Source organism: Sycon ciliatum, chromosome 9, assembly GCF_964019385.1.
Source record: "Sycon ciliatum chromosome 9, ocSycCili1.1, whole genome shotgun sequence".
In the NCBI taxonomy this organism is placed as follows: Eukaryota; Metazoa; Porifera; class Calcarea; order Leucosolenida; family Sycettidae; genus Sycon; species Sycon ciliatum.
This window is the reverse complement of record NC_088651.1, coordinates 16,639,502-16,661,815: the sequence shown is the minus strand read 5'-3', so window position 1 is coordinate 16,661,815 and position 22,314 is coordinate 16,639,502. Positions and strand designations below refer to the sequence as shown.

The 22,314-nt window shown below is 46.7% G+C and overlaps 1 protein-coding gene across 1 annotated transcript in view; it reads right to left on the bottom strand.

The window, feature by feature from the left end:
• The window catches only part of LOC135824296 (slit homolog 2 protein-like), a 107,510-nt gene extending 90,288 nt beyond the window's left edge, over positions 1–17,222 (bottom strand). Inside the window, exons 1-7 of the mRNA XM_065337028.1 lie at positions 17,029–17,222; positions 16,289–16,360; positions 15,486–15,557; positions 13,426–13,506; positions 8,990–9,061; positions 6,784–6,852; positions 4,057–4,131 (exon numbers count right to left, since the gene is read on the bottom strand). Of these exons, the coding sequence (XP_065193100.1) occupies positions 4,057–4,131; positions 6,784–6,852; positions 8,990–9,061; positions 13,426–13,506; positions 15,486–15,557; positions 16,289–16,360; positions 17,029–17,222 (635 nt within the window). The remainder of the gene's footprint in view (positions 1–4,056; positions 4,132–6,783; positions 6,853–8,989; positions 9,062–13,425; positions 13,507–15,485; positions 15,558–16,288; positions 16,361–17,028) is intronic.
• Positions 17,223–22,314: the final 5,092 nt, after the last annotated feature.

Below are 22,314 nucleotides of genomic sequence, written 5' to 3'. Positions count from 1 at the left end.
CGAGGTTGCAAGCCACCCCTCTCAGCAAGAAATTCGAAATTTCAATGGTGGAAGGTATACTATGAAGAGAATTTCAAAAAGTATGTTTCGCGGAGCGATCGCTCAACCTACATCATCCAAACTTTGCAGGATGGTTCAGACGTACATGCTAGACATGGAACCACAGGAGATGATTATCATAGCTGACACACAGAGTCACACACACAGCAGATTCGTGTGCACAGATACTAAATTAGTGGACGTCGTCATCTTCTTCCCGCTGATCTCAAATGTACTATGACGTGCTATTTCGCTTGACGTGTGTGGGGTGTTCGCGGTACCAAGAGTACATAAACCAGAATGTGCAACTCGGGATGGTTCCTGTGGGAGCGTAATCCGTTCAGTACGTCATTTCTGACGGCATGGTAAGCCACAGGTACACGGTGAAAAGTTGCGTAACCACTCGCGGTGGTGCAGATCACTGAGTTTGTCCTGATTTCGGTTTTTGACACGGATAGCCAGGTGAATTTACTTGCCAGCTGATGTACGCAGTCCCACAAAAACACCAAAATCCTAGAGCAGGACGTCTAAATCATGCAAACTTGGCTAGTTTCAGGACTGTGAAACACATGAAAATTTGAGTTTTACGCAAGTCGCAGCTTGGCTGATCTCATCATGGTGACGTAGTGCAGGAACTGCGCTGTTTCAGATCTGTCACGTCGTTGCAAAAATCTAATTTGTAAATTCATTTCGAGTGCTACATCAGTTGAAAGAGCAAGAATAGCTGCAAAATCTCTGAAGATTTTGTCTCGATCTGACCAGCCGTTCAAGAGTTATGGCCGAAAATGTGCCCTTGCAAGGAAAGGTTTGTTTGTTGGACGCTGTCATTTTTTGGCAGCACTGTATTTGAATCTGGGCAGACCGTGTGCAACTTGTTGTATCATGGAAAACGCGAAAGTGTCCAGAATTTTGCTCCAAGCCCCAAAAATCACGTTTTTTAGCCAGGTATTGGGCTGCAGGACTTTTGCCAGCACCCTCGTGACATTGCAGATAATGTGGCTTGATTATTGTAGTTGACGTTGATTTAGTGACTTTGGCCAGTTTGAGTCGTGTCAAGAAGTCAGGTAGGATTCAGTACTAGGCAGTAGTGGAACGTGAGTGGTAGTCTTTGCCGATTTTTGAGGGTATCCTGGATTTGGTGTGCAGCGCTGTGGAGGTCCCAGCAGTCCAGCACTGGATGTTGTATCAAAGGTACGACCTCGTAGCACGTGCTAAACCTAAAAAAATTCAAAAATTGACTTGGGTCTGTGGAGTCTATGAGAGAACGCCCACTCGTGCCGTTGTGACAGATTCCAGGGCCACGTTGAGGGACCATATCCCACCACTCATGGCTCTTTCTGGACTTTTTTTAGGTTTGGATCCCTCGCACGGACAGAATGGGCAAGAAAAATGTGAAAAAAAATTGTAAATGCATTTTTTGGCTCCTGGGTGGCTCGCACACCGTGGCACTATGCCGGAATTTTTCCGGCCTGGAAAGCCTGTCAGTGAGGCGCAAGAACTTTTAAATCATGTCCAGAGGGCCAGCATAGTGGCAGGAGTGTGTGGTGGAAATTTCACTCAAATCCATTGAGCGACATCAAAGTTACGGTCAATTGAATGCCATGCTGCTTTGCATGTCATGATTGGAAGCTGTGGCCTCAGTAATATTATATGAAATTTATGGGTAGGCTGCCATCTTAAAAATGATAACGTTGTTGATCTGCACGGTTTCCCCTTTCCAAGTCTGTTATTCTCGGAGATTCCGGATGGTTTTGTACATGATACGTCTCCGCACACGCACTGCCTTTGAACATACCTTATTGAGCCTGACGTCATTCAGGCTAACTGTAGGCAACTCACACCCAGGCCGCATTCCAAGGAGGTCGGCAGGGTGGTTTGTATAGACCTGTCTTTGGCCTATATTTTGCTTAGTTCATGTGGATGTACGAGTACAATGGATCTGAATAGAAAATGATCAAAATCCCTAGCACTCAAGGATTGCGCTACGAAAAACGGACCATCAAATTTGTGTGCCTTATCATTTTGCCTTGAAACTCATTGCGCATGCAGCTATTCGCTGTTGCTATGGTGATATTTACCGGTACAGGCACCATAAGTTAGGTAAGGCCACAGCAAGTTATTTCTATGTTTCGCGTCACCGCGCGCGTACCTTTTCGAATCCTTGACAAGAAAAAAAGCATTCAGAAGAGTTAATCGATGGCTATTCTGGCGAACATTCTCTAGCCACTATGGCAGATCAGAGGTTATCAGCTTCTCGATTATCTGGCGTTCCAGGCGATGGCACGTAGAAGGTGCGAGAGATGAAAACTTCTACTTTTCCAAGCCGTATGGTAGTGCCTGCTCACCAAGTGAGCAGAGACTCCAGGTGCCAATGACTTCGAGATTTTCCACGATCGTGATGGAGCGGAACTCCACTCGACTCACGTCAAAGTGCAGAAGGAGCCATCCATGAAACCTCTTATTGTATCGCTCCAGCCCAGTCTACCAGCTGTCCTGTGGTGACTTGTTGTCGTTTTGGATATTAGTGACAGTTTAATAGTAGTGGTATTCTGTGTGCAACATGGCTCAGTTCACATATAATGGAGTTTGTTTTTTCTTCTGTTTTTGTTTTTTTCCACCCGCCTGCGTGCCTTTTCCAGAAAATATCCCACGTGAAACACAGAATTAACTTGGTGTGGCCTAACAGTCAACAGCCAGGGTTTACTCCAGAGCCGGGTCAGCGACCCGGTCGAGAGGGGGGTACTTGGACCCGTTTGGAAAAAGAACACCAGGTCACCTGTGACCCGGTTGGCAATACAATAATTACACTCGTACATGTATACATCAGGGAGTCCTAAAATATTTACAACTCCCTGATGCACATGCAGTAGCCACACTTGAACGGACCCGGCTCTGACCCGGTTGCAATGGTTATGGCAGGTGCACGTGTGGGTTTGAAATCCTAGAGCAGACACTGAAACTATATAGAGGTACATTATTATTTTTATAGAAAGGAAAAGGACATATGGATACGAGTTAAGAGTAACTCTCCATCACTGTAACTGGATACTATAATTATACAGTCAGAGAGTGCCATAACTAGGCACAAAACTGACAGAGTACTGAGACATTCAACGTCCTGACACCTAGCTTCAACACATCTCCGTAGCGCTAACCGACAGCCTTCCAACTTGGAAGGTTCAAGGTTATGGAAAGACCAAAGACGGGAAGGCAAGCGCAACGAAAACGAGCAAAAGCTACAGTCTCAACGGAACAAAGAATGTCGGTTGTTACTGGACGATGACGAGACCAGTACGATATTTGACAAAGCGGTCTAACTACAATTCGAAGCAGCAAAGCAGCACACCACCCAACTCGGGTGGGTCATCAAAGATAAGTAAAGAAAGGGGAAGCTTTGCGAAAACGAATTGTACAAGCCGAAAGCCAAACTCCTACAGTACTCCTCGTGCATGACATTGTGATGGACTAGTTGACTACAAAACAAGTTGTTTCACACGACGTACGTTTCGGGTATAGGCACATACGCTTAAAATAAAATAAAATACGTGTCACCACGGTACGCCCTCTTTGGGTAGCTCTACGTTGGGACAGGAGCGATCGCTGACAAGACGAGCACTGCTCATCGAAGTGCGCCTGGAAAAAAGTTTGTCACACTTGTCAAGATTTGTTTCTGGCGGTACTTGGCGCTACGTGGGTACCCCCCTGGTGTGGAACTCCTTTCACTACGCAACGAAGGAAGCATGCCGCGCAGAGCACCCATAACTCTGAGATTGGAGTGGCATACCCTTGAGGCCATGCTTTAGCTCAAAGAAAAAGAAAAAGAAGAAGAAGAAGAAGAAGAAGAAGAAGAAGAAGAAGAAGAAGAAGAAGAAGAAGAAGAAGAAGAAGAAGAAGAAGAAGAAGAAGAAGAAGAAGAAGAAGAAGAAGAAGAAGAAGAAGAAGAAGAAGAAGAAGAAGAAGAAGAAGAAGAAGAAGAAGAAGAAGAAGAAGAAGAAGAATGGCGTTGGTCAAACTTACAGTGCCTCCATCTTGGGTACTTTTTCAAAAGGATATCCTTCCGGAAGAGTTGTTATTTGATTATAAGCCAGAGATCTATAGGCATTGGAAGCAAGCCAGTGCAGAACATCTGTGAAGCATCAAAAGTGGCAACCCCCAACTAACCGTTTTGACTTTACCAGCCTCCGCTGCCCTCTTCCGCAGCCACGCCCCAACTAGCCCCTTGCAGCATACCGACCTCCCCTGCACCCCCCCCCCCCCCCACACACCCATTCATGCCCACACAGCCAACAGATTTCACTTCACCAACGCACCCTGCCCTCTTCCACAGCCCCCTTCCGCTTCTCGTTACAATTATCCAGCAAACAGCACACTGGGGTTCACCTGCTGAATTTCGATCATCCATCAAGACTTTCTTAGGGTTCCCTCTAAAAAGGTGATGACGTCTGTTGGGAATTCCCTAGAAAAATAAGAATTAAAAAAATAAAAAAATCTTACCAAGTGTAGCCTGAGCACTGTTCGCAAGCAGCCTCAGCAAACCAGGCTAGTTTCCAGCCTTCTAAAAGAACACACATGTAGAGTGCTGCCGGATGAAATCCAGCCAGGTCACTTGAGTACGCGCCGGGCATTGCGCAGCCCAAGACCTGCGAACACTGGACTGAGAAACGGTGTGAGGCGCGAAAGGGAGTGACGCGACTGGATTTCATCGAGCAGCGCTGTACAGGGTACATGAGCCACCAATGCCCCACCATCATTGCCGCGTCTCGGTGCAGCCCCTACTCAGTAGTTGTCACGTTTGTCCTTGTCTCAGTACCATTGTCTTTCTGTATTATTTACGAGCTGGGTATGTGGACATAGAAAAAAATAAAATTAAAAAATAAAATAATTTTCATTGCATATCATTGCATTTTCATTTCCTCTGTGCTGCGCTGATGAGTTCACAAAGAACGAAACAGCATGCTGTCAGCAGATTGAGTAGAACCATGCATATACTGATTTCTGCATGGTCTCATGATCGCATAATGGGAACAAATTGACAAACATTTGAACATTTATACTGAGTAGTAAATAAAGGGACCAAGGAACTACAAGTTAAGCTATAAAGTCCGCTAACACCACCAGTTACAAAACAATCAGCTCATGCGATAACATTGCACGACACTGACCGAACAGTTAGCAGCTTCTGACTTTTCTGCATGGGTGTCGGTCACGGCGAAATTCCGGCAATGCATCGCGTATGGTGCAGATCTGAGGCGGGAAGTGGCGTAGTGTGTAGAACTAAGTTGCACGTGTGCAGAAAGATAACTATGTGCTTGTATTCTGCTTGTGAACACTACACCACCAAAGTGAAGTAATTCAAGCCGAGGCTCAAGCGAACCGTGAAAAAATCCCGGATATTTCGCCGTGACAACCAGCCATCAAAGCTGCATACTCTGGGCTTCATGCACTCTGGACCTCACTAAAACCCAGTTCTACTAGCACTCACAAAATGCCGCCTATGAAACTGCAGCGGAGTAGACACCGACGCATCGGGCTGGCGGGACACAGTGGAAAATACTGCGAGGCCGAAAAATGCCCCATCAGTAATGAATGTGGGCTTCATGGCAATCACTAGCACCATTGACTACCCAAGAGTTAATCTAGCCAGAAGCAGTTCATGGTTAAGAGTAACATCAAGAGTACATAAACAAGAGTGTGCAACTCCGGGATGGGTTGGCCCGTGGCGGAATTTTTGTTGACGTACTCTTTTCGACGACGCACGCGCTGCGAGTCTTTTGGAAAGTTTTGCCTCGTGCACTTGGTCGGGCTTTACATCACAAGGTCGGTGCCCAGCACGTGCTCTCACACTGCTCTGCGGCAAAATGCACGTTTCTTCGGAAAAAAGGTGATGTCAACAAAAGAATTCCGCCGCTGGCCTGGGTATCGGCAGATTGTGCAGAAGAGATCCGGAGTTGCACACTCTTGTTTATCTACCCTTGATAAGATGTATGTATACTTCAAATAGAAAGTATATGAACCCTGGAACCAACAAAGGTGGTAGGACACACACACACACGCACGCACATGTACACACTTGCAGACACACACACACACACACACACACACACACACACACACACACACACACACACACACACACACACACACACACACAAAATAATGCACACACACACATGCACACGCGCACACACACACACACACACACACACACACACACACACACACACTGTACTGCACTTGGTCACTGCCAAAATTGGTCACGTGGGTCTCCCCGGGAGAGGGGAGAGAGGAACTCAAAAGGAATCTTGGAAAGAGGACTCAATTGGCTATTGAACTGCCCAACGGCCGACACCCCCTGAAATCCCCAATCTATGGGTGGGCTTGCAAATGATTCCACTTACAGGCTCACCACACCTCAGTAAGTGGGGTGAGGACAAGGTGCAGAAAAAGGATTGACGGCATCAGGGTATCCGTCCTGCGATCCAACTGCAGTTACCCCTGCCCCCAGTGAAGGTAATACTTGCTACTAGTGTGGGTGGCTAAATCAGAGTGGATCTGATATAAGAGTCACTAGCACCATTGATTACACAAGAGTTAATCTAGCCAGAAGCAGTCCATGGTTAACAGGTATGTATACTTCAAATAGAAAGTATATGAACCCTGGAACCAACAAAGGTGGCAGGTACAACAATACACCTTCAAACAGCCGAGCCTGTTGGCAACAGACCCAACACTGCAAAGTCTTACAGGTACAGCAGAGTTGCAGAGACAAGATTCAGAGCAGAGATGTCGGTGATCCTGTTCTTGTCGAGATGGCTGTAACGGTTACAAAAAAAAGCAGGACATAAATCCTCTTACACCCTAATTCTAGTGTATGTACACATCGATACAGGATAGCAAGTAGTGCATAAAGAGTGCCAGCCAGATGATGCAAACTCTGTCATGGCACGGGATTGACAGTTTTTTTTCTCGTTCCCAAGTCTCTGGTACGGGCAAAAATACCATCTTTAAAATACCATCTTTATCATTAAGGACGTTTAGCAACGCGAAAGTTCGAAAGAAAATTCGAGTCTGGGAATGAGTACAGAAACAAAGGTCGAAACTTCGAAAACTTGGACGCGAAGTTGCAGTGATTTGCGAAAGTAACTTTCTCTTTTCTCGGTACGCATTTCACTACAGGGAGTAGTAATTTTACAGCCCCCTGCTTGAGACTGAGCTGCATATACGGTACGGTACTATGATTCAAATAACTTCGAGAAAAAGTCGTTTCGCATTGCTAAACCTCACAAGTTTTCTCTTTCAAAACAGATTTTCGCGAAATATCGCCACCACCAAAAGTTCGAATTTTTGCATTGCTAAACGTACCTAATAATAGAAATGCAACTAAAACCCAAAACAATTTTAAAATGTAAAGAACTCAAAGCAAATGAAAAAAACTCAAAGCCAATGAAAAGAACTAGAAGCAAATGAACAGAACTCAAAGCAAATGAAAAGAACCCAAAGCAAATGAAAAGAACCCAAAGCAAATGAAAAGAACCCAACCAGCCGCAGATGTTCGGACTAGTATTTTTTTATATGAACGTGAAAAGTATTGATATTGTAAAACCGGAAAAATTCGGCGGAGATATATTTTCGGTTACAGTAAAACCTGTAACTTTAGGTGTATTAAAATTTCGGTGTCAGGGACCTGCCAGGTTTCAGGTGCAATGTAGAATTAGGTGACCAGCATTCCCTGCACATACAGTGCATACTGTATAAGCAGAAATATTCGTCTGGAATTTAATTTCGTCTTTTTCGTTCAAGGAGCTTTTGGACTAAATTAAATGTAGGACGAATATCGATTTGTCCAGCGTTTCAATACACTCTTATGACCCATGGACGAAATTTTCAACCGGACGAACTCCTTTTCTTTGGAGTTGGACGAAATTATTGACCGACGAAATTTTCTGCCTCTACAGTACTCCAGTGCCTTTTAGGTGTAATCTAAATTTAGGTGCTTGTTTTCACTACCGAAATCACCGAAATTAAAGTTACACCGAAAAATATCGTGTTTTACAGTACTTCGGTGCAGGTAATTTTTACCTAAATAAAACGAGATCTGAAAATCTACCACGCCATGCCACACCACACAGTGTGCTACATACATTTTTGGATCTGGAAAACTGGTTTAGCGAAATGTTCGCGCTACCGAACCGTTGGTTTTGCGAAACACCGAGAACTTTACACCACCAATAAATTGCCAGTTTTACAGTACTCATCACTCACTCATACCTCGTTTGTCCGAACGGTCCGGGACCAGGCATGGCCAGAACTTCCTGGTACTGTAATTTCACAAATTTTCGGTGTACCTTTATTTTCGGTACTTTCGGTGCGTCTGTTTCGTACCTGAAATTTCAATTACTATCAGGTCACTTAGGTGCCTGTCCCGTGACTCTAATGTTACCAATGCACGGGAATGAATACGTTTGTCCCACGTATGTTTTGTGTACACCGAACAAACACCGACACACATAATCCAATAGGGAACTGCTTCTCTGTACGAAAAAATGTCTGTTCACCTGATCTGGCCTGTTGCCCTCATACCGAAAATATTGAGCACCAAAAATTTCTGAAATTAGTGTACTCCTAACTCCCAGTCACATAATATTATGTTTCGACGTGGAAAGGACTGAGACAGGGCATGGGATGTCACTGTCCTTTCCACTAAAAGTATACAAACAAGTAGTAATCTTTCCACTGAAACTCGCCAAAGGGGTGTGCGGTAGACTGAAGTGACCCAAAGGGGTGTGCGGTAGACTGAAGTGACCCAAAGGGGTGTGCGGTAGACTGAAGTGACCCAAAGGGGTGTGCGGTAGACTGAAGTGACCCAAATGTTGGTGTCCGGATAACTCTGGTGTGAGTGCACCGATCAACATGTAGATGTGATCGGATGCTCAGGAAAAATCCAACTTACAGGTTTTTTAGCATGTCCAAATCGGTCCAAAACTGGGCGGGTAGCGCAGTCAACAAGTTGCTTTGCAATTGCCTTGTAAACAGAGCAAGTGGGAGACGGATAGGGATACACACAGAGATACACACGGACAGACAAACAGACAGACATAAATACAGTGGCACACACAGACGGGCACGTGCGCCCCCACACACACACACACGCAAAAAAACAAGCCAATTTACATGCGTGTCAAAAGCTATCACGGTTTAGTCCCTGTCCTGATATCTCTCTCTCTCTCTCTCTCTCTCTCTCTCTCTCTCTCTCTCTCTCTCTCTCTCTCTCTCTCTCTCTCTCTCTCTCTCTCTCTCTCTTGTGCAGTATTAGGGAGGTTTAGTCTCACGTCACGGATACGGGAATGCGGGTGATACACGTAAAGTTCCTGCAATGGACCCACGTTTGCAATGTTGTGTCAAGTCACACGGAACAAACAAAAGCATGAAGCAAAAGGCCCAAACTTGGTCAAAGACGAAGCTTCGAAGCTCATCGAATGTTTTGATTTCGTGCTTCGGAAACTTCTCCAGCTGAGCACCCTCACAGCTTGCACAATGCGCTCCATTCTGATTTTCACCCACGTTCTGCCGGAACGTGGGTGAGGCTCCATACACGGTATGTCGTGAATCAGAAAACGTCTGTACGTGGGTCACTGAGTATCACGTGGTACACACACGTAAAGTACACACGGATTACATGGGACTAAACCTCCGTAACGAGAGCCGAATACAACGTGTTGTAACTCAATTACTCCTACTTGAAAACTACTTCCGTATTTTCGGAAATTAGCGCCGGTCTTTATTACCACCTGGCTGAAAGAAGTGCCACATCGATTCAGGGCTTTCATGTGGATAATTTTCAAACTAAGTGAGATTTAGGACTCGCAAACTAAAAAAACCTAACCACTAATAGTTCTGCGGCCAGCATTGCCGAAAACACAGTTTGCACCACCCACCCGGTATCTTTTTCTTTCTTTTTTTTAATCAGATAATTTGATGGCACGACTATAGTCCATTCATCGGAAACTGTCCCGCTGGCTTTTGAAAGTCCGATTTGGGCCGAATTGAGGAACAAAAACCACTTTAAATCTCGAATATTTGGGTTTGGGATCTGCTTATCCGTACATTTTGCCATGGCATACCTGTCCTAATTCTGTAAAACCGGGCTGAATTTCTATTTCCCTGTTCTTGGACTTTTCTGGCCTCAAATGCGGCAAGAAGTAATTGCACGGGTCACACAATGCAGGATGTACTGTTGTTTTCACGATATCTACAACTATGTGAGAGAGACACTAAAAAGTTAGGGTGCCAGTTTCCAATGAATGGACTGTATATTGAGAAAAGACTGTTTTACGAGTCGACGACGGAAACACAGTAGGACACGATCGACTCAAGGCGAAGATTCCTTTCCCCAACAACAGCAGCAGCAACACAACCCGAACCTCACTGACCCTCGGCCAGTAACCCCATTCTGGAATTTCTGGCGAGACCAGATACTGCAACTAGCCGTGCACCACTGCCAAGTGACCAGAAGCAAATCCTGCAAAAACACTACGCCCACTCGTCCCTGGATGACGAAGGATGTCCTCAGCGGGATTTAAACAAAACACAAGCAGTTCCGCACCTACCAGGCGACCCAATTAGACTCGTACTGGAAACTCTACACAGCTCAGCAAAACAGAGTAACTGCTCTTTTACGACAGGCTAAGTCCGATTTTGTCCAGCAAACAACGTCGGGGACAACCTCCACGATTTTGTGCAGCAAACAACGTCGGGGACAACCTCCACGATTTTGTGCAGCAAACAACGTCGACGGGGACAACCTCCACGAATTTGTCCAGCAAACAACGTTGACGGGGACAACCTCCACTACTGAAACACCTCTAGAAAGCGCCCAAGCAAACAATTCCCACACTATCGACAGCCACCTCCACTGCAGCCACGGCCATGGAGAAGGCAACAGCTCTCAATTAGTTGTTTATCTCACAAAGCCAACCGTCCATGGACAAGACCGCCTGTACTACACCAGACATCAACAATACCGCCTGCACTACGCCAGACATGAACAACACCCCTGATATAGCCCATACCCTAAATACAATTGCAGCGACAGTGGAAGAGGTCGAGAAACTGCTAAGCCAGGCTTTGACAACAGCTAGGGATGCTGGGAAGCATGTTGTTGCGTGTTTCTTCGACCTCAGCAAAGCGTTCGATCACGTGTGGCATCAAGGCTTGCTGAAAAAGCTGACCCATTACGGTGTCAATGGCAAAGGCCCACAAGTGGCTCAAAGCGTACCTGGCAGGACGCAGACAGCATGTGCAGGTTGAAGGCACGACATCCGCCTTCATTCCAATTCCAACAGGAGTGCCCCAGGGCTCTGTCCTGGGACCACTTGTGTTCCTGGCGTACACCATTGACCTGCCCACTGGCACTGCCTGTGAAAATGCTACAACCGCGTGTAGCCAGTTCGCGGATGACACCGCAATGAGTGCCATTGCAGGCAGCTACCTTGAGTGTGATTCTGCGTTACAAAGAAGCGTCGATGCCGCAGCAGAATGGATAGAGCGCTGGCACCTGCTAATCAATAAAACGAAAACCATCTACCATGCTAACCGACCCCCAACACGACTACCCAAAATCAAACTTGGGCAAACTCTAATAGAAACAGTAACACAGCACCGCCACCTTGGAATAATAGAGGTTCCGCAATCCGTAAAGTTACCTAAAGTTGAGCAACTTTACATTAGTGGGCGGGAAAAACCCGTGAATTCGCGAGTTTGCACTCCACTAACGGAAAGTTGTCTACGTAGAGTACGTAGATAGGGCTCTGATAACGTAGCTGGTCCGTAAGTGGATTGGGGTACGAATTTATGACTCTCTCCCCAGGTCGCTCTGGCCGTACTTTGCCGCGCTCGGAGTTGCCAACGGCAGCTACGTGATTTGAAAACTCCGTATGGCGGAACACAGATGCGCATGCAGTTTACGGAAGACTTTCCGTAGATCGACTACGTTTTTACTAACGTAATTACGTTATGCGGAACCTCTCTAATAGTCCAACATGACATGCGCTGGACAAAAAACCTTCGAGCATTATAGTGAAATCACTCAAGTCGTTCAGCTTGCTATTCCACTTAAGATCAACCCTTATCACTTCTGCTCTTGCAACCATCTATACTTCACGCATCCCACCACTGTACTCTTTTGCAAGCATCACTGTAACCCCCATATCCCAAACTAACTTACTTAGACAAGCTGGAGAGAATCCAGCGGAAATCCGCGCCATTATGCCTGCGCCTCCCTCTCTACACCCATATCAACCACTCTGACCTTCTACACCGCACGAAGTGGCCCACTCCATTCTTCCTCTTTAAAGTTAAACACATAGCGTTTGCTCACTCCATCCACCACAATTACGCCCCGCGTCATATTCTAACGCTCGCAACCCCAAATCGTGTCCATACAGGCCATAGCTTTCGGCACATTTGCACTTGGCATTTGCCAACTGCAAGAACAGACCGCTGCCTAGGTTTCCCTATGTGTGAATCTCTCCGGTATTTCGGTGGCCTCTCATCAATGTTACGAGATATTCAATCACAGGCTTTATTTAAGCGAAATATACCATCCCTACAATCTGCTCGTGCACGAGCCACGCGCACCCGTACATCCTTTGGATGTGGATCCGGTCAACCCACCTCGGGGAGCAGGGTTGACCGGATCCAATCGATCCAAATGTGACCTTTGTGCATACATGTCGGGTAAAAACCATTTTTGCATACATTGTGGTATGCACACACGTGGACCGAGATACTCTTGTTGACTGTTCGTAAGACGCGCGCTGACGAGTACAACGTTCACCCTTTCGGTCGACCCGTGAGCGTCATTTTATTACTTCGTCAACATGGCAACGGTCAAGGTCCAAAATATAGTGGTCGGTTGACTCTGAAGGATCCGAAGGATCTGAAATCTTGATCCTGATCCTACCAATCGAACATGCCCTAAGGGGGCTGTCGGGGTAAACGGAATAGATTTTGTTCGAAAACGAAAAGTTGTAGTATATTTCATTTCAGTCCAAACCACCCACACTTTCTGCCGGAAAATTGAACTTCAACAAAATATGAATTTCAATCTCCGGCACCAAGGAACCTCTGGGCACTCTCTTGTGCATTCAATAATTATTTTAGCTGATCTAAGCCACATCGCCAGCGGAGAAAGAATGACGCGTCCCCAGGTCCGGAGATGTGAATTCTCCCCCAGGTCGGGGCATTGCGGTGTGGCCCCAGGTCCGGGATGTGACTTCTCCCCGGAGCAGGGGACGTGGCTTATTCCAAGAATAGAGAAAAGCAAGTTATCACCAGGACAGGGATAAGAAGTGTCAAGACATTTTAAACATTTCAAAATCTGCTTACAAAGTTGTAAGGGGCAGCGAGCCGGTGTCTAGGTTGAATGCATCTGCAGCAATACGGCTTATGTTATTATTGTTCAGGTTCCTGGTGATAGAAAGACAGCACACAAAGAGACAGACAGCAGACAAAGAGACAGCCAGCACACAAAGAGACAGACAGCCCACAAAGAGACAGCCAGCACAGAAAGAGACAGCCAGCACACAAAGAGACAGCCAGCACACAAAGAGACAGACAGCCCACAAAGAGACAGCCAGCACACAAAGAGACAGTCAGCACACAAAGAGACAGCCAGCACACAAAGAGACAGACAGCCCACAAAGAGACAGCCAGCACACAAAGAGACAGCCAGCACAAAAAGAGACAGACAGCCCACAAAGAGACAGCCAGCACACAAAGAGACAGCCAGCACACAAAGAGACAGCCAGCACACAAAGAGACAGCCAGCACACAAAGAGAAAGACAGCACACAAAGAGACAGCCAGCACTCAGTCATCCATTGGCAGCTTTAACAGCACGGACAACCCAACCATAGCCAGCAGCTGCATAGTCGCCTGTCCTATACCTATAGCAATACATCACGACAGCGCAAAATACACTCCGGCGAAGTGTGTGTGTGTGGGGGGGGGGGGGGCACATACAGCTGGCAACTCTCCCCAGAAATAAAATCACTTTGTTCCCGCCTGGCATTCGTGATGCTTTCTATCTCGTTTCACAGCAAGGGTGGCCTTCGCAGTCGGTAGAAAACTCTAAACGGTGGCTGTTCATATGATAACTCTACAATAGCCTAGTGGCTAGATCTCTGGTCTTTAGCTACGGTCCCTGGTGGGAGACATGCTGTGGACATTCACCAATTTCCGGAGACTTTTTTTAGTTTATATTTGCAATGAAACCCATAATATAGGCCGTACCAAGAGTACACAACCAAGAGTACACAACCAAGAGTACACAACCAAGAGTGTGCAACTCGACGATCCCCCAGGGCACGGCGGATTTTTCATATTTTTATGACATCAGTCTTCGGCGGCGGTCGGGCTCACTGATGCCATCATGCGCAGCCAGAGATCAAAGTACAAATGATTTGTACATCACAGCTACGGTAGTCGACGTAGAACAACGGACGATAGATCCATGTGTCTTGGACATGATGAACTCTCACCGTATCTACAAAACAAGCGCGGGAAAGCACACGCACTTCATCATACTTCTGCCGAAGAATGACGTAATAAAGAAACTCCGCCGTCGGTAAACCAATCGCAGCTCAAGATTGGAGTTGCACACTTCTGGTTATGACTGTACTCTTCGCCATACCCATATTTCACTATATGGATACGGCTTACATAAGGGGGCAGTTCACAAAGTCTAGGTTTTGAACGCTACTGATAAATGGCGACAACTATGAACCGTTCTGAATAAAGATCTTTCGGTACTCCCGAAGACCGTCAAAGCAGAGCAAAATCACTCCGATCTCAGCAGATGACAGCTTTTCTCCCGCACTCTGGTCCATCCTGAACTAACTTCAATCGTCGCCTAAAAAACCTGGCCAATTCTGCACATGATAGTCGACAGCATCGGCAGGATTTTTTGGCGATGATAATAGTTTGAAGTATGACTACCCCCTCCCCAGCCCGAGCCTCTTATAAACTTAGGCTGTGTGTAGTCCCAGCCGGTGCATCTCTGATCTACCGACTGTCTCTCCCCTCCGTCCATGCTCTCCATCTGCCTGTCCATGCATCATACAGTAGGAAGCCAGACCGTACGTCAGCCTGAACCTGAGGCTTGTTAGCACTTTGACGATGATATTGGGCTGGTCGTTGATGTCTGCCCCACTGGAACTCCTTTTCTATGTCTCGTTTTTTTCTCTCTCTCCTTTACTCTCTCTCTCTCTCTCTCTCTCTCTCTCTCTCTCTCTCTCTCTCTCTCCTTTACTCTCTCTCTCTCATACTGGCCACTATTTACCGCGAATATGAACACCTGAAAGAGTAACAAAAACACTGGCAACAGCACTGGCAACAAACACAGTACAAAGAGCACATCCCAATCCCTGCGGTGACAAATAAACTTACAGCCTCTCAAGACTAGTTAGTTTGGCGAACGCTTTCGGCGGGATGGTCGTTAGGGAGTTCTGATCTAGGATGCTACAGGGAAGAATAAAAAGAGAAGCATCACCGTACAAGGCACAGGAGAGAGATATAGGATATGTAATGGTTTAGACGAAGAGTAGTAGAAGATATGGCAACAGGAAATTTGGCCACCACCACCACCAATTGCAAGGAGATGTGTGCTCCCTGATGTAACATACTCCAGTTGGTATGAAGGAGGGAGGAGGACAACAGGGCAGCAGCCAGGTTACTTGCTGTCAAGATCTGTCTGCGCAAGCATCCATCACAGCCCAGTCAGTGCATGCCAGCAGTGTGGTGGTGTGGTCGGTCATGACTCCACACAGAAAGAAAGAGAGAGGGGGGGGGGGGAGTGAGGGCGAAAAAAAGAGAGAGAGAGAGAGAGAGAGAGAGAGTGTGTGTGTGTGTGTGTGTGTGTGTGTGTGTGTGTGTGCATGTGCGCGTGTGAGAGAGAGAGAGAGTGTGTGTGTGTGTGTGTGTGTGTGTGTGTGTGTGTGTGTGTGTGTGTGTGTGAGTGAGAGAGAGAGAGAGAGAGAGAGAGAGAGAGAGAGAGAGAGAGAGAGAGAGAGAGAGAGAGAGAGAGAGAGAGAGAGAGAGAGAGAGAGAGAGAGAGAGAGAGAGAGAGAGAGAGAGAGAGAGAGAGAGAGAGAGATGGATAGATAGAGAGAACAGTCAATTGTATCTCAGCACACACACACTGTACAAGGCAATCAGGCATTTATACTTGACAATTCAAACAATATACTTACAGATCTGTCAAGCTAGTCAATGAGTCAAAATGTTGAGGGTTGATCTGGGTAAACGAATTGCCGGTCAAGTCCCTAGACACAAGGAGAACATTCAAAGGCCAGAGTAATGGTGAGCACGTCTTCGGGAAAGCTCACCGCCTTCAATGCTGGGTGAATAGCTTGTTCTTCCTCCATGTCAATAATACTGACCCCCCCCCCCCCAACTACCTAACTGTGTAGCACGGCATGACCTGTTTTTGGCGGAGTTTGCACACTTTGCTGTCCCCACCGAATAAAGCGAAGAAGATCCTAAAATTATGCGCATAATTCTGCGGTCGAAAACAGGCCATTAAGCAAGATTGTGGGGTATATTGCGGTCATTGTGCACGAGATATCTGTCATTGGTACAACTTTAGGGTACAGTTTCATGCAAGTACAGAACGTATCCGTTATAGAGTGGGTGTTTGAAAAACGACTTTCTATTCTTATTTCCGATATTTCTTACACACGATAAACCAGTGCGCCATATCACATGCACGTGCACAGAGGCAGGACGACCATGCGGCTGTTCATAGTCCCATCGGCTTTGTGGCTGTGCAACATGGGTTACATGGCCACAAAAGTAGCGACTGCAGCACTACGACGCAAATCGAGTGGGATACGAACTGCATTAGACAGATGTTCTTACTGCGATGTTATCACTACGTATCGGTTATAGCGTGGTCGTGTAAAAGAATATACAGACACGGTTGCATGCTTACAACGATATCAGGTCGACAGGTAAGCCGGATGGCACTTCTTGCAGACCGACTCTACCGCAATACGCTAGGAGATTGACGATCCTGCATGCCTCTTGGGCTGGCCGTCTTGGTTGTAGTGCGCTGGCATCCGACCAAGCCGACAAGCAGCAGAGCATCACCAGCAGTGCCGATGTCAAGCGGAGAAACAGAAACATCTAAAACATGCACAAGGGAGAGAACATGGCAACATACTTATTGTACTGGTTCACAAGGGAGAGAACATGGCAACATACTTATTGTACTGGATTTTCGGCAATACCGGCCGAGGCGCTTACGAGTTTGCATGCCCTAAATTTTCACTCAATTTGAAAAACCTGCCCAACAGCTCTGACGTGGCTCTTATTTCAGACAGGCGGTGATAAAGAACAGGCGCTAATTTCCGAAAATACGGTATTTACTGGGGGAGCAAAAGACAGGGTAGGAGGAGGAGACAGAGAGAGCAAGAGAGAAAGAGAGAGAGAGAGAGAGAGAGAGAGAGAGAGAGAGAGAGAGAGAGAGAGAGAGAGAGAGAGAGAGAGAGAGAGATGTGTGGGAGAGAGACCGGGATTTGCCATAGTAAAAGTTGGAGCTTCATTATCCCTTGCTTTTGGCCAGCGATGCTCTGCAAGTAAACAATGGTGCAGTCATCATTTGAAAATGATGAGCGCATCTCAAGCACTGTCACGCCGGCAATAGATTGATTGTCTGCAATCTTGCTTCAAGAATGGTAGCTTCAAACATGTTATGCTTCCTTGCCATGCAATTGAAAAGTGACAGCCAATGTCTGAGAGCGCCAATGATCAAACCGCAACATTTCAGAAAACCTTTCCCGCAATAGCAACTCCCTCGATTTAGGCTAAGGCCTATGGAGAATCCATAACTTCAAATGCAAATTACAAAATACAAATTAGCTGGAGGAAAACCATGCCGAGCGTCGTGAGCTCTGCTCCAACATGAACACATGGCCCACATCAAAGTCAAGAAGGATCGCCCTTGCATGTGTGTGCAAGTGACAAGTATCTATTCGTACACAGCGCGCTGCACGGGAGTTAAAACGCCGCGTGAATCGCCTATCACAAACAGTGCACTCACGTTTTTTTCTCTCAGTACAAACTCGGTAGCTTGCAAACGTAGGATGACAGGGTTAGCAGAGTACTTGGGGGACCTGCAAAGTGGGCAAAGCGGGTAATCAGCACAACCGGAGCTTCTCAGCGGTCTGTATCTACTGCAAAACATGTAATTCTCGGTGCATTAAAATTTCGGTGCCAGGAACTTGCCAGGTTTCAGGTGTAATGTAGAATTAGGTGACCAGCAGTCCCTTCGCATACAGTGCATACTCTAGTGCCTTGTAGGTGTAATTTAATTTAGGTGCCTGTTTTCTCTACCGAAATCACCAAAATTAAAGTTTAAATGAACTGTTTAATACACGGAAAATAACATGTTTTACAGTGCATCTTTATGATCAACAACCGGTACCAATTGGCATAGTCGTTGAATGGCGGCAGCGATGGCAGCATAGTCTTTGAATGGTGGCAGCGATGGGATAGTCGTTGAATGGTAGCGGCAATGGGATAGTCCTTGAATGGTAGTGGCAATACCAGCATCGTCGTTGAATGGTAGCGGCAATGGCAGCATAGTCGTTGAATGGTGCCGGCAATGGCAGCATAGTCGTTGAATAGCGGCGACAATGGCAGCATAGTCGTTGAATGGTGGCAGCAATAGCATAGTCGTTGAATGGTGGCAACAATAGCATAGTCGTTGAATGGTGGCAGCAATGGCATAGTCGTTGAATGGTGCCGGCAATGGCAGCATAGTCGTTGAATGGTGGCGGCAATAGCATAGTCGTTGAATGGTGGCGGCAATAGCATAGTCGTTGAATGGTGGCAGCATAGTCGTTGAATGGTGGCAGCAATAGCATAGTCGTTGAATGGTGGCAGCAATAGCATAGTCGTTGAATGGTGGCAGCAATAGTATAGTCGTTGAATGGTGGCAACAATAGCATAGTTGCTCACTGGTGGCGGCAATAGCATAGTTGCTCACTGGTGGCAACAATCGTATAGTCGTTGAATGGCAGCAGCAATGGGATAGTCGTTGAATGGCAGCAGCAATGGGATAGTTGGTGAATGGTGGCAGCAATGGGATAGTTGGTGAATGGTGGCAGCAATGGGATAGTCGTTGAATGGTAGCAGCAATGGACAACCATTGTCAAGTTAACTCAGTAATGACAGCTTTTATTGTGATGGCAAAGGGCGCACTTCAACAAAGGCAACAACAGCTTCAACAATCGTGAGAATAATGATTTGAAACTGCAAATAGTAAAATCTTTCCTGTCGCTAAGGGACTGTCCGGGTTATCGATTGTTTTTACAAAACAAAAAGTTTTAGTATATTTCAGGCCCCACCCACCCACCTTTTCTGCAGGTAAAAATGAATTCCAATAAAATATTGATGTCAATTTTCGATACCTAAAAGTAACTGGGCATTCTCCATCTGCATTCAATAATTATTATCAAAGCGAAACTCCATCTTACCCACCAACGCCCAAACGAAATCTTTTCGTTTTGAAAAGTTAAATGTTATTGGTTACCTTGGACGGCCCCTAACCAACAAGAATTCAGAGATTTTAAATGGCATTAAAAATGTGTGCTCTCATGGTCGGGTTCCACTGCTGCTCCTCTGCTCCGTGGCAAGTCCCAAAACTGCGGCTCGCAGCGGGGCAGCACGGTTTGTTTCACTGACACTCGACATTTGCGGTACCGCGATCATGGTATCATGCTCGACATCTATTTGATGACGTGCTACCTGCCTGCGTGCGAGCGCAAAATCAATAAAACTCCTCTTGTTCTGGCCTGCACAACAAATTTAAATTTAAATTTAAAATTCTCGAGTCCACAACAATGAAAAGCGCAGGAAACAGAACCGAGCCGCAAGCGCGGTGAGCAATTGTTTTTATCAAGCCGCAGCACGAAAGCTGGTGTCGCTGCACCAGCTCGAGCCGCTGTCACTATGGTCACGATTACGTTTCATCTCGCACTTGACGTGCCGCGGAGCAGCGGAGCCGCAGGGGACCCCAGCCTTCGCAGTACGAACTCACAACTGCAACTCCACGAGTGCAAGCCCGTGGGCTTACAAGAATATGCAACATTATAGAGCTACTGAAGTGCGTAATTTCGCCCAAAATGTAAAACAGGGTAGGGAAAGGGGGCATGCTGACAGAACTAAAATATCAAGGCTTGATTTCTCACAATGTTATTGCTTAGTTCTCATACCCTTATTCTGTGAACGCTTTCGTGAGAAATCAAACCTTGACATTTGAGTGCTGTCAAAGTAAAACAGATGGGGGCTTTTTCGCCATGGGCCAATATTCACATCTTCAAGGTTCCTTTAGTACTCCTTTTGTTTTGATGATGATAATAATATTAAACAATAGAAAGTGAAGAGAAAAATCTACCTGACAGTGCTGGTAAACTGCGCTGCAGACAAGAGGAGCAGCGGCAGCAATGGTATCTCAGGGTGTAGCCGTATGATGATCAAAGATCTGGATTTTAGAATTATTACAGTAAAACCTGGTGCAAGCGACCTCTGGGTTTAGCGACCACCTGCTCTGAACGACCGTCTTTCCATGCGCCGACAGTTCTGACACGAACACTGCAACCGGCCGGGTCAGAGCCGGGTACGCTGAAGTGCGGCTACTGTATGTACATCAGCCTGTGATCAGGAAGTTGTAAGTTTAGGACTCCCTGATGTACATTGCATTCACAACCAGGTCACAGGTGACCCAGTATTCTATTTTCAAACGGGTACAAGCACCCCCCCCCCCCCCCCCCCCAACCGGGCCGCTGACCCAGCTGACCCGGCTCTGGAGCAGACACTACGCACGCGGTGTTCCCCTTGCCATATACATGTAGCCTAAGGGACCATCGCAAAAGTTCGCAGAAGCCCCCGAAACGAAGACCGTGAGTTTCGGGCCTGACCCCCCTCCCTCCCCCCTCAAACGAAACGACAGTCACAATATGGGCTTCATTTTTTCACTTGGATGCTCACACATAATAATTATACTACACAAGCATTGTTGTATCAGTGTGTAACAATGTACAGCACTTTATAAATGCAACGATGATATCACCTTGCAGCTTGCAGTGGGTGATCTAAGAACGAGAACAGCTAGAGCTATGCAGTTGTATCCTTTGAGCATTACAATGAACGTTGATTGGTGTATATTGCTTTCACATTCAAGCGATCTACGCCGGCTGTGATGGCATGCTAATCCTACAGCTCCTATGTCGTCAATACTTTTTTGAATTGAAGCCCGGTTTGCGATTTTCGCACCGACTCCCTCCCCCCCAAACGTATGCTCTTCGTTTCAAGGGCTTCTGCGAACTTTTGCGATGGTCCCTAACCCTGCCGTTCACACTACGCCCAGCACGTGGCGTACTTGACCGCTTTCGTCCGCCTGGCCACGACAACATGGAACGTGGCGCAGAATCTGACGAACACGTCGACGACGTATCCTAACTGAAACACCTGCGCCGAGATCTATCCGGTCGTTCACGGCAGTTCGCACGCACAGCTGTACGACACGGCTGTTTTTTTGTGCGATTTCACGCCACTTTACAACATGGCGGCCGAAAGTCTCGATCGGGCTTCAATGGCAAGAAAATTTGAATTTTCAAATCGCCAGAACACAAGTGGGCCATGGTTTCCCGTGGATTTTGGTGACTGGTTAGCCCGGACAGCCTTGGGAACACGCTGATCACGTGCGTCTTGTTTCAAGCTTTCCGCTCGTACCTCACATGCCTGCCTTTCCTTCAAGAAACATTTGTTCTGCTTCGTGCAACTTTCGCTTTACTCTGAAGTACTCCTTGTGTCGTCGCTGTCAAACTCGGCCCCAAGAAGCCTTTCCTGGATTTTTCCCAGGCTAGATGGCAATTTCCCCAGGTAGAGGACTATCCTCTGGTTGTCTTCCCTGAGTGTCGTTGTTGTTCGCGCATGAACTTCTGAGTTCGCGAGGCAGGTCAGGAACCTGTTTTCTCTTGATTCGGAAGACAAATGGCATGGCATTTAGTTGCTGTTGCGTCTAGAAGGCTGCTTCCTGCTGTAAATTGCTTAGTTGGCATGTGGGATATTGTAGAAGAAGACAGCAGCCGGACAAGTGAGCTGGAAATTGTGATATCTCTCCTATTGTGCGTTGAACGAGTACGAAATGTCCAATTTGAATATTGTACACGTACGCACGCCAAGCAGAGGCCAATAATAGCAGGGGCGGTCA